The 12,204-nt window shown below is 29.8% G+C and overlaps 1 protein-coding gene across 4 annotated transcripts in view; it reads right to left on the bottom strand.

Moving 5' to 3' along the window:
• Positions 1–12,204, bottom strand: part of LOC140063528 (protein sidekick-2-like) — an 85,404-nt gene that overhangs the window by 71,832 nt on the left and 1,368 nt on the right. For all 4 annotated transcript variants that reach the window (XM_072109888.1, XM_072109887.1, XM_072109886.1 and 1 more), the window contains exon 2: positions 11,886–12,137. In XM_072109888.1, coding sequence (XP_071965989.1) covers positions 11,886–12,120 — 235 coding nt within the window. In that variant the 5' untranslated portion in view covers positions 12,121–12,137. The remainder of the gene's footprint in view (positions 1–11,885; positions 12,138–12,204) is intronic.

The raw sequence follows: 12,204 nt of genomic DNA on the forward strand, positions 1-12,204 counted from the left end.
TATTGCCCTTGTTTATGTTGCCAATGTTACTGCCCTTGTTGGTGCTTATATTGCCCTTATTTCTGTTGCCAATGTTACTGCCCTTGTTGGTGCTTATATTGCCCTTATTTCTGTTGCCAATGTTACTGCTGTTGGTACTAATACTGCCCTTGTTAATGGTAATACTTTCCTTGTTTTTGTTGCCAATGTTGCTGCCCTCGTTGATGCTAATACTTCTCTTGTTTTTGTTGCCAATGTTGTTGCCCTTCTTGGTACTAATACTGCCCTTATTAATGCTAATACTGCCTTGTTTCTGTTGCCAATTTGCTGCCCTTGTTGGTGCTAATATTGTCCTTGGTTCTGTTGCCAATGCTGCTGCCCTTGTTGGTGCTAATATTGTCCTTGCTTCTGTTGCCAATGTTGCTGCCCTTGTTGATGCTAATACTAACTTGTTTCTGTAACCAATGCTACTGCCCTTGTTTGTTCGTGCTAATACTGCCCTTGTATATGCTTTACAGGTCTTGTTGCTGTTGATACTTCTTAAAGCTTTTTTTCATTTCTTGCAATAAAGATTTTCTTAGAAGATGTCCTTATTAATATTTCACTACGAGCTCAACATACTGAAGTGTAAGAGAGTCGCTGCTTATTTTATTAATCTTAACATTTCCTTAATAATACACTGATGTATTTTGGCATCCAAGGATTTCTTTGTATTTAATAAGTTAAAATGTTATATGAGGATTAAAATAATTCAATGTCATTGATGGCAACATAATGGGAAAAACCAATCACTTTGAGAATGAATCTTTGCAAACAATTTTTAATAACACACAGCAATGCAAGTTGTAATATCTCAAAAAAGTTTAAAAAAATATAAATATGGCGTGTTTCCATACAAATTTTAGATTAAAAATGTTCAAGTAGCATATAGGTTGCATGAGCACATACAAAAATCATACAACGACAACGAAGAGATGAAAGATAATTTATATGTTGAAGTACAACGTATCAAAAAATATTGACGTGTTAATCCTCCAGTGACAAGAAACTCATTTAAACTTATAGCAAGATGTTCTCTCTGGTGTTTTAAAAAACACATTTCACATTCACATATGGAACAAAATAAATAAATTATTAAAAAATTAGGTTTTTGAGAGAGAAACGAACAAATGGCTATTAATTGTAAAAAAGCAATTAAAATTACAGCAATAAACTATACAGTGTTTGTTATGGTTAATTCATTTTTTTTATGATAATTCATTTGTCAAAAGAGTGTGGTGATAATCATCATCATGTGTTTTTTTTTTAGAATTAATGACAACATTTTTTTTTTTTTCAGAGTTCAATATTTTGTAAGAGATTAGGGAAGCTTGTTCTCAGTATTGGTAATACTATTAGCTATCACGTTAAAACTTGCTCATTCTAACTTATTTGAATGTTGCGCATGAACTTTTTCTAAATTTGGTTGATTTGACACGGAAACAACCCTAATAATATTACTGTATATGTTCCATGGTTCTTGCAGCATTTGAGGCTTCAACCTATTCTATCTAGGTACTCAACATTAGTTAGTAGTTAAAGTACAGTAGTAGTATTATGCCAATATTCCCCACTGCTGGAGGGCTATATGGTTTACAATAATGTACAACTTACATAAAAAATATATTCCTATATTCTCAAATTCCTTAATAAATATTACAAAAAATACTAAAAGTTTTTTTAGTTATGATGAGTAGAAAACATTTTATCAGCTTTTAAGTAACAGCATAATGTACATATTTTTGCAGACTACTGTACGTCGGTATTTGAGTATGTAACGGATAATTACTGTACATCCAATTCAAATAGCTTCGTTTCACATTTCCCTGCATGTGTTGGGTTAATAACATGTGATATCAGATGCTGTCAGCAAATAAACAGATTCAATAATAACTTGTATCTAGCACTTGCATTATTACTACACACTCTATGAATCTCATAGAATAAATAGTTAACCGATTTTGTGTAATAAAAGTCAGCTTTAAAATGTACATTCCTACAAAATAGTTTGATGATTATCTGATAATTATTCTTCGAGAAAATTATACAAAATTAATGTTTATAAATGTACTTGGAACAATAAAATGCAAACACTATTGTTTTTCAAATTGCACTTAAAAATTATCAACTGGGAAAAGAATTTGGGACATTTGAATACTTATGTTGGCCGACTGTAATATTAGGAGCGTGCACATCCAACAAACAATCACAGTGTATTTTGGGGGAGTGGGGATGCCCATGTTATGGAATGATAGGCGGACTAGTCCATTATTGGAGAGGGGTGTACTGTTCAAAGAACTTAGTAAACTAGTTGAATCTTAGCTTTCCCTGATATAGTATCACAGGTACTTTTGTGAGTGAGATAATACAACTTTGTTTTCATGACTTAATGCCTATTCAATCACTTCATAAAATGGGAATTTTGAAAAGACTGTTTTAAGTGATTAAATAAAGTTTATCTAATGAATGAAAAAACTAATATAATCATGCAATAAGACTTGCAATTTTATATTTATTATTAATTTGAGGATAAAGTGTAATATTTCAGATTTTAATACTTACATAAATTTATTGTCAAGTTACGGTATGCAGAATACATTATCATTTCTAACTTAATCTTACTAGGTTTATGTGCATAATTTATAGGAATAACTCTGGCATTTATAGATAAAAATCATTACATATTCATGCAATTTTAAAGAAGGATTTTTGAGAGTATTGGTAAAAAAGGGTGGGTACAGCACATAATAATTTTTTTTATGAACATTTTCTCTGTGTACAGTATATCTACAGTAACTAACTGTATGTATAATCAAATAAATCCTTAGAATAATGGCATAATGTTTAAACATGCAGACTTTGTACAGTACAATACAAATATTCATAGAATGTTTTTAGTACAATGACTAGACTGGCTTTACAGTGCAAATGTTTGTATAGCAACTAACAGTAGTGGGCAAAGGTTTATTTGTTTCTCTGTAGACAATGATGACACCTACCACAGTGGCAGAAATTACAAATAATGTTATTGATTGAGGACTAAATTGTTTCAAGATTTAATTATGATGATCTTCATTTTCAAGCCTTCCATAGACACAGTGTGTCAAAAATAAATGTAATATTTATGCCAAAATATAAGGCAACCTCGGCTAACATCCATTAAACACTACACGCACGTTATTAAAATGGTAGCCAAATTGTCTCTTGTTATAAAGTATTACAAGGCCAACAATTTTATTCATTACATTTATGGAATTTTTTCCGATTCCATATTGATACAAGTTGCATAATTTTAGGTTAAATCATCTTATAAAAAATTAGTTTATGAATCAATTGATTTTTACAATATAAAATTTAATTTCAGAAAAAATATTTTTTTTATATTTATTGAGTGTACTTTCAATCTGGCAAGATCCTATTACAGTGTATACAGTAGGTACTCAATTAAAATGGTGCTGAAAAGATTGTTATTTTTAGAGAAAAATTTGAATTTAAATCAACATTTTTGTTTGTCGAATAACAAAAAAACTTTATTACTGGGATAGTGTTGGGATTAGATATTAAGTATATGCTTTGTATACAGTATTGTACAAAGAAATGCTGTGATCACGTTGGATTGGAAGCAATAGATTGTCCTAACAGCAATGGATCACTTCCTGTATTTACTGCTATTGCTAGATCTTATCGCAAACAAGTCTATTATTATTGAGGTTTCTGTAATAACCTGCCTGTAGCGATACAAGATGTCAGTCATGTACATAGTACAATTAGTGGAGATGACAAGCTATCTCAGTCTAATGTATAAAAGGGTATTTTGACTAGGGTATAGCTACAACAGTACTGTACACTGTAAACACTGGGTTCAATATAGAAAACTGACACTAATGCACTGTAAAATGAAATATAGAGAAACTTCCTAAAGACAAATCAAAACTCACAAATTAATAATGAAATCATGATACAGTACTGTATGGAATAAAGAAACGTGTGCACTAACTTTAAACACTGCAGCTATGTATATCATCTGGTTGAAACATTTGATAATACTGTACATGTTCTTAATGTCTAAATTATTTTAATATTATTCATTAGCGCGATTAATTATGTATTAACAATTTTGTTAAAATATTTGTATTTGTGTCACACTGTACTCTAAAAGATACTGGTAGTTTAATGATCTAGGTTAAATAGTTACATGGTACTATAATTAATAACTGTACTGTAGGTAACTGGTGGTTAACACAACAATATTTTCCAATAAATTCAATTAATCCTTTGCTTGAAAAATACAGCTTATTACACAAACCAACAGTGGTGTTGGTAGTTTTGCCAGTTTATTCAGCAGGTAAAGGTTATCCTACAGTAGTTATATAAACTACAGTCTATTTTGTGACTTAGCTAAAGCTTGGTTCACACTTAGCACATAGCATTTACAAAATACAGTTTATTTTATGGCTAGCTAAAGCTTGGTTCACACTAGCAAATAGCATAAACAAAATACAGTTTATTTTGTGGCTAGCTAAAGCTTGGTTCACACTTGAACTCAACGCAAAAGACGCAAGTTCAACCTTGTGCGACAGATTATACAGGTTGAATTTCACATCCTGATATAATATATTTTGTAAAATTTATAATTTAACAATATTGTGAAATAAATGACCACAAAAATATCATACAGTAGTATCAAAATAACAACTTCTTGTTATTTATCATTTATAGGCAATTGATGTACATCACTTTACAAGCGAGATTAAAACAATTTCACTGTAAAATGAACAGCACAATGATTGACACCTAAATGTAATTAAATACGTACAAATTTCAATTCATGTGACATCAGATATATTCTTTACAATTTTATAATTATGAAAGCCTTCAGTCAATGAATGATAGTATACTGCATAATATAAATTGATGTTTAAAGAGTCACCACGTTGTCAAATGTCATACAGAGATATACTCGTTTTACAAGCGCTACATTACAACAGTCAGCAATAGTGCCTGTATTTTAATAAAATGTCCAAATAGTTGTCTTAACTGTTGGCTACAGTTACGGTTAATACAGTATGTATAATTATTTTCTATTTTGTCATGTTAAAAAAAAAAAAAAAACGAAAAGAAAAAATATTTAATTTTATTAATAAAATTGAATAAATATTATAGTACTGTATCCAACAATTCTAGAAAGTACTGTAGATTTCTAGAATAAATACAATCAGACAATTTCATTTCATTTTTGTTAAATAACAGTTTTGCTATCCTAAAAATGCTAAAAAATTGATACTGGTACTGTGTGCAATATATTATCAGACTACATTACTGGCATATTGTACTTAGTGATAATCAATGTAGTAGAAATATTACTACAGTAGCATATAAAATTTCACATTTAAATGATGACATTACAGTCAAAATGGTAGAATTATTTCTTCATAGCCAGAACCAAAACAGTTAAACAACAGTGTTGTTCAACAAAAGAAATTATACCATGCCTGGCCACAGACCATATTAAGCTCCATGAAAAGCAACAAAATAGACGGACAACAAAAGCACCGAAGCAAAACGACTAACAAAAATTAACAAAAGAACAAGCCAAGCATAGAGAATACAGCAGAGAGAATTGTTGAAGTGTGTCCCATAGGACGGAATAATGCCACGCTGGTTAAACTGTAACAGCAACATATATGTTGATATTTATTGTCAATTAACACTACACTAAGTTGATATTGTAAGAGATAATTTGATCAGTTTAAGATGATATACTGTATGATTGACAGTGAAAAAATGTACTTAACAATGATTACTGTTATTTTAAGCCAATTGTACAGTATTCAATTAAGACTAGTGGTAATACATTTTTTGTATTAACAATAACATATTGCTCCTTTTTCACATCACGTTATTTATAGCAAATGTTCTAGATTTTACACACAACATGGTGTCAAAGCGCGGGTTTTGTATGATATGCGCCCCAGTGTGGGTAAACTCCTGATTTTTGCTAGGAAACGTGAAAGGGGGTATAAAGTGATTTAAATTGAATCGGTTTCACGATGTATGGCACAAAAACCTACTACTTTACTGTCATTTCTACACTGGCTAATGTTTCTGAGCATGCACAGAATGACTTGTTGACTGGACAGCTGCATAGTTATCATAAATACTGTACTACATTAGCTTATCTAAAGTTAAAATAAGATAAATAAATAAAAATAATTATAAAATAAAATTTCTTTTTTTTTTTTTGAAAATCACAGTAATATATTAGAACTACTTTTGTCATAAACAAAGAATTTCAATTTGTTTCGGAAGTTACATCAATTCAAACAATTAACAAAAAGCCAATGGTAGTAGTCTATCTTTAGTTTAATTAACTTAATATTTTAAACTGTAGCAATATTCACTTTTATTTTAATACATAATATTATATTGTTTGCTTTTTTTTTTCGTGACATAGATTTATTGTACTGTAGACGACTTATAATAAACAAATTTAATCTCATAGCAGACTACTATTAATTATTAGATGAAAAATTATAACCCAGTGAGTGCAATACTACATACATTATAGTATTACATTAATAGTAGTAATGCAATAACAAACATATCAATTATTTTTATCCATAAAATGATAAATTGTCAAATTATTTCAAACATTTACTTAATTTTGATTTATATCCGTATTACACATCGAGCATGTTACTAAGCATTATAGTCCATGAAATATTAAATCAAATTCGTCTTCTGACACGCGATGGTTAAAATCGAATCCATAATTCACGCAAAACTGAAATCAGTCAAATATGAAGCCAACGGAAGGTCAAGGAGATATGAGAAATTTTTACATCATTTGCATTTTCGATAAGAAAAAAATGAATATTTGTCCAAGAAGACATCGCCTACAGACAAACCATCCATTAATTGTTATTAATAAGACGTAATGTATAATGCCTCTAGTGCTACTGGACTGGAAAACAGTAATTAAGTGGCTCCTCCGTTTTATTGGTTGTAAGCAGTTGTTGCTGATGTTTGTGTTTATAATCACATATTCTAAAGATTGGCTGCTGTTTCAAACTAAAACAATTTTACAGAAATACCCTATCCTAGATTTGTGAAAAGCTTTACTACTATTGTACTGTAACTATATAGCTATTGTGATGTACTGACATACTATGAAATTTAAACGTCCAGTTTGCTATAAAAAAAAAATACTGTACAGTTTAATCAAAAAGTCATTCAGATCCAACATGTAAGGGAGCAGAGACTAACCATTCTAAAACTTGATCCTAAGTACTGTACTGTATGGCAATAATAATTAATACCAAAAATGTTGTTATGAAAATTTAGAAAGTTATGAAAGCATGTGATTTATGTTGGTTTACAATACAATATTATTGTTTCAATCCTGCACTGACTTTAATACCTGAAGGGATTACTTCTATAAAATTAAATATTAATGCTTCTTTTAAATTTGCGTTTGGGTGTAAACGGCATTAAAGCTTTTAGATAATAAAATCATAAACCAATCAATAGCATGTCATAATAAAAATCCTAATAATAATTGATGGAAAATTAACTACAGAATAGGAACATTTATAAAAAACCATCAGTTTTTCTTACATTTAATAAAAAATTCAATTTGGAATACTGTAATATAACAAAAATTACGATTAAAAGGTCTGTATAGTGACAACGATAAATCATAGTAAAAGGTTAAATACAATGATTACAAATAGTGAACATTGAGTAATTACTAAATTCTTTACATTTCCCTTGCTAACGGGTATTATCCTTCTAATGATCAATGGTGTTGTAAAACAAGATAACTCCTCCACGCCAGCAACTTATTGAACTGTTGTTAAACGATTTGCAAATTTAAAACCTTTTCCAGAGGCAACATCATTTCTTTACGTTTACAGTACAAGCAGATTTCGTGAAACGCAATATAAGTATTATTATAAATAACACTGGTTGAATAAAAAAATTTTGCTGCATTGGTTGAGGCACAGGGGAGATACTACAGTATTTATTCAATATAAAATGAAAAGTAAGATACAGAATTTTTACCATGCTAAAGGGATCATGCCAACATTATTATACTGCAGTTACTGCAGTACAACATTTTGTTTACTCTTTGAAGCATGTTTATACAGCGTTCTGTGGATGATCAACCTAACCAGTATTACTGTATTGCAGTGACTGCTTTGTAAACTTCTTCATTGAAACAGTGAACTAAAAAATCATACATTTTTACACCAAACAACAATGTACTGTAGATACTGCAGTAACTGTACTGTAGATACTGCAGTAACTGTACTGTAGATACTGCAGTAACTGTACTGTAGATACTGCAGTAACAGTACAGTAGAATAATTTTAACATGATCCCTAAAATCATCTTCTTTTATTCTGGTTGTTCGAATAATGTAGAAAATAATTGTCCTCTTGAAACTATAGATACAATTGTAATTCAACAAATAAATTGTCTCACACAAAACAAATGAACAAAAGAACAATAATATTCTGTGTGTTGTAAGGATTATTAATTATTAAAAAATGATGTCATGATAACTGTTTAAAAGTTCAAGGTATTTCATTACCATAAAATACAAAGGACGTCAATAATGTAGGAATTTAAATGATAAATAAGTATGCAGTAAAATTTAATGCAGGCAAATAAAATGCAATAATATTATAAATGACATTTTTTAAGACCCAATTAAAAGTAGACAATTCATTACTGTGTATATCATTTATCACTCAACAATATGGGAAAAAACGGCTGCATTGCATAGAGAAATGCATGGACTGCCATGCGAGAAATCAGGAGTTTGAGACCTGTCTGATATAACTTAGATATGTTTTATTATCTCTCCCGCTGCCTAAAGCTTGGTTCCCACTAGGACACAACACAGCGACCTAAGCGCAACGCAAATGATTTGACCAATCAAAAGAATGGATTAATTAAACCGTAGGTCAACTTTATTTGTTTGTTTTTTATTTATTTCCTCATCATCAATGTATAGTGTGCAACATTTGGTAAAACTAAAATTTTAATAAAATTTATACTTATTTATTATATCGTTTGAAATTGTCTTCCTGTGTGCCAATCATGATTGTTGTAGGCGTTGCCATGGTGCTCAAGTGGGTTACTATAATAAATGTCCTCAGTTTCCAGTTAAACAGAGGATGATTATTACACAGTACTTATTACTGTATTACTACAGTAGGCCTACTGTACTGTACACAAAAAAAGAGTGTTACAATATGGTTGAACTCTTTGATCTCAAATTATCTATAACACATTAACACCTGGCTAATTCTCATAATCCTAAAAGTCTCTTTTAAAAAGTGTGGTAACAAAAGGTTAAAGGTCACAGTCAGGGTAAAATGCTGCACAATATATTTGATGGCACGCACCTGTAAATCAGAGTTGCAATGCTGTCAATTAGAAATTTACAGTACTGTACATACTACAAGTACAGTAGATAAAATCTATAGTACAGTACTTTAAAAGCAGTCCCATTTTACCTGTTGCAACTAGAAAAATACCCTCAACAGTTAAACATCATTACCATACATTACTTTAAAATCAAGTTCGCTTCGTAGGGTGGATTAAACTTCAGCTAGGAATACTTTTTTAGCCAATGGAAACATACTTATTATAAATTTCAATTTATAATAACATGTACAGAATACTAAACAACAACAAGAATGATGTACAGTATGTAATGATGGTATTATTATCTACTAAAACAATGTCATGTACAAATGAAAGCATATCATCACACTATAGTAACAAAGATATGGAAACTAGTTTCTAAAAAAAAGCGATAAGGTGCCAAAATGATGAATGATTTTTGAGAAAAAAAACTTATTTAATGATTCCTTGATGATGATACTATAGCAATCAAACAGTCAACACAATATACAGTAGTAGCAATATTTCTAATACTTTGTATTTAAAAAAAAACATATTTAAAACTTATTTTTGCTCAATAGTTTGTTGTTTCTCTCTCAGAATGGATTTCTATCTATCTAGATGCATACAGTAAATTAGTGTGCTCTCAATACAACAAATTTCCAAAATACAGTAATCGTTATACTGTATTACTGTACAGTATGTTCAATAATAGATGTAGAATTTTTCACAAAGACATTTTTAACAGTACAGTACCTTAACCAACATAAAAGGCAGACAATTCATAAAATAAAGCACTAAAGTACAGTAGAGTGAAGAATATAACTGGATTCTATCGAAAAGGAGAACATTGCACAGTATAGTACTGTACTTTACACACAGACTTGGGTCCAAGTACATTCCTTCCTGGGAGTCTAGTCAATCAGAATCGGGAAGAGACTGTTCAGGCTTTCTCAGACTATGAATTCATTTAAGCTCAAAATAAAAATAAGTCCTTGGTTATAATACAAAAAGATCCTATCCAGAAAAATGAGAAATATCTTTCTTTATATATTTTTATAACAAAAAAAAGTTGAAAGAATGATACAGCATTATGTTCAGTAAAAAGAATAGATTAAGAAACAAAGCATGAAGATGCCTACACATGACAAACAGTAAAAATACATGAAAAAAATTAAAATAAAAAACTCATACCATAATGCAGGTCTTCAACTGGCACTAAATGGGGAATAATAAATAATAAAATAAAATGAGTAATAAAATTAAAAAGTTTCGGGAAAATATTGCCTGGAAGATGTTTTATAATCAGATCATCACACATTTTAAAATCCTAGATGAAATTTAGTGAGTAAAGGTATTACCTACTGTAGCTGATGAAAAGTGATAAACACAAAACTTACCTATTTAATTATATTATCTTAAATCATGATTTAAATTCATTTTTTCTAAACTTAAGCTCTGTCTACACTATGAAACTAGTTTGACAATAAAAGTGTGTGTGGCGAAACATGGTAGTGATATGACATTATCATGTCCATAGAAGGGTAGATCATATTTTTTTGTCACATAAAGTTTGATAGTGTAGACAGAGCTTTAAATACAGAGTATGCACTAGTAATTGCCAACTATTACATCCAGTCTATGGATATATTTTTTTAACAAGTACATTGAGTACCGAAATAACTAACTAAAATGTAACTGAATCAACCTGGCATCAATGACATCCAATTAGAAGTATAATTACATTTAATTAAGTAACAAATAATTAGATAAGGAGATATCTAATGAAGTGAAAAGAATCTTATAAATTTAATTAGTCTAGAAAAATCTTAATTAATGCAATACTGAAACTAACCAAATAAAGTCACTACTTTATGCATAGAGTGTACTACTACTACTACTACAGTACAACACTTTATTTAAACTAAATTACTAAGTTATATAATTTTATTTAAATATAATGGTTAAGACAAACCAAAAATCACATTCATTTGTAATATTTATCATGATGTTATGTACAAGTCTACAGGTTGTATTGTAGGTAAGAAAGACACAAATGTTTTACCCATTGCGATTGTTTGCAATTACTCCATATCATCACTATGAATGGATCGCAACAAAATTCATCGCATTTACAGTACTGGTGGCTCTGATTGGCTGATCAAAGCGACCTTTGAAACCCGCCTTTATATAACCGGAGTATCTGAGCGGGGCAGACGATTACCAATTGAGCCATTACACTATTCGATCGACACCAAACAAAAAATAATTTTCAAAAGGAAAAGTGAAAGTTTATCAAAAATCAGTGAGATGAGAATCATATAATGTACCATATTTTTTGCAGCCTAAATAGGGTATTCAGTAGTAAAATGTATTATGTACAGTATGATAAAAAAGAAAAATTTAAAAACAAAACATTAAGACAATTGGTAGCGTAAAAGTGTACAAACCTGCATATGTAGTACTCCACATGAAACAAGAAAAGATCCAGAGATGGAAAAGAACCGGAAACGTCAAGGTATGTTTGTATCCAGTTGCTAAATTTACTAAAGGAAAATGTTTACGTTGTTTATTGAAGTTTTTGGAATGCCTACTTCCTTTAATTTGTTTGCAATTGTGGCATTTTGAGTCTTTTTTCTCTAAATGTTTAAAAATCCAAAACAAATTCCATTCTTCTATATCCATGGTCGGTACACAAATACCTAAATTAAACAAAAAAGAAAGAACACATTTAAATATTTGTTTGCGGTTTTATAATATTAGCACAAC

Source organism: Antedon mediterranea, chromosome 1, assembly GCF_964355755.1.
Source record: "Antedon mediterranea chromosome 1, ecAntMedi1.1, whole genome shotgun sequence".
Classification (NCBI taxonomy): Eukaryota; Metazoa; Echinodermata; class Crinoidea; order Comatulida; family Antedonidae; genus Antedon; species Antedon mediterranea.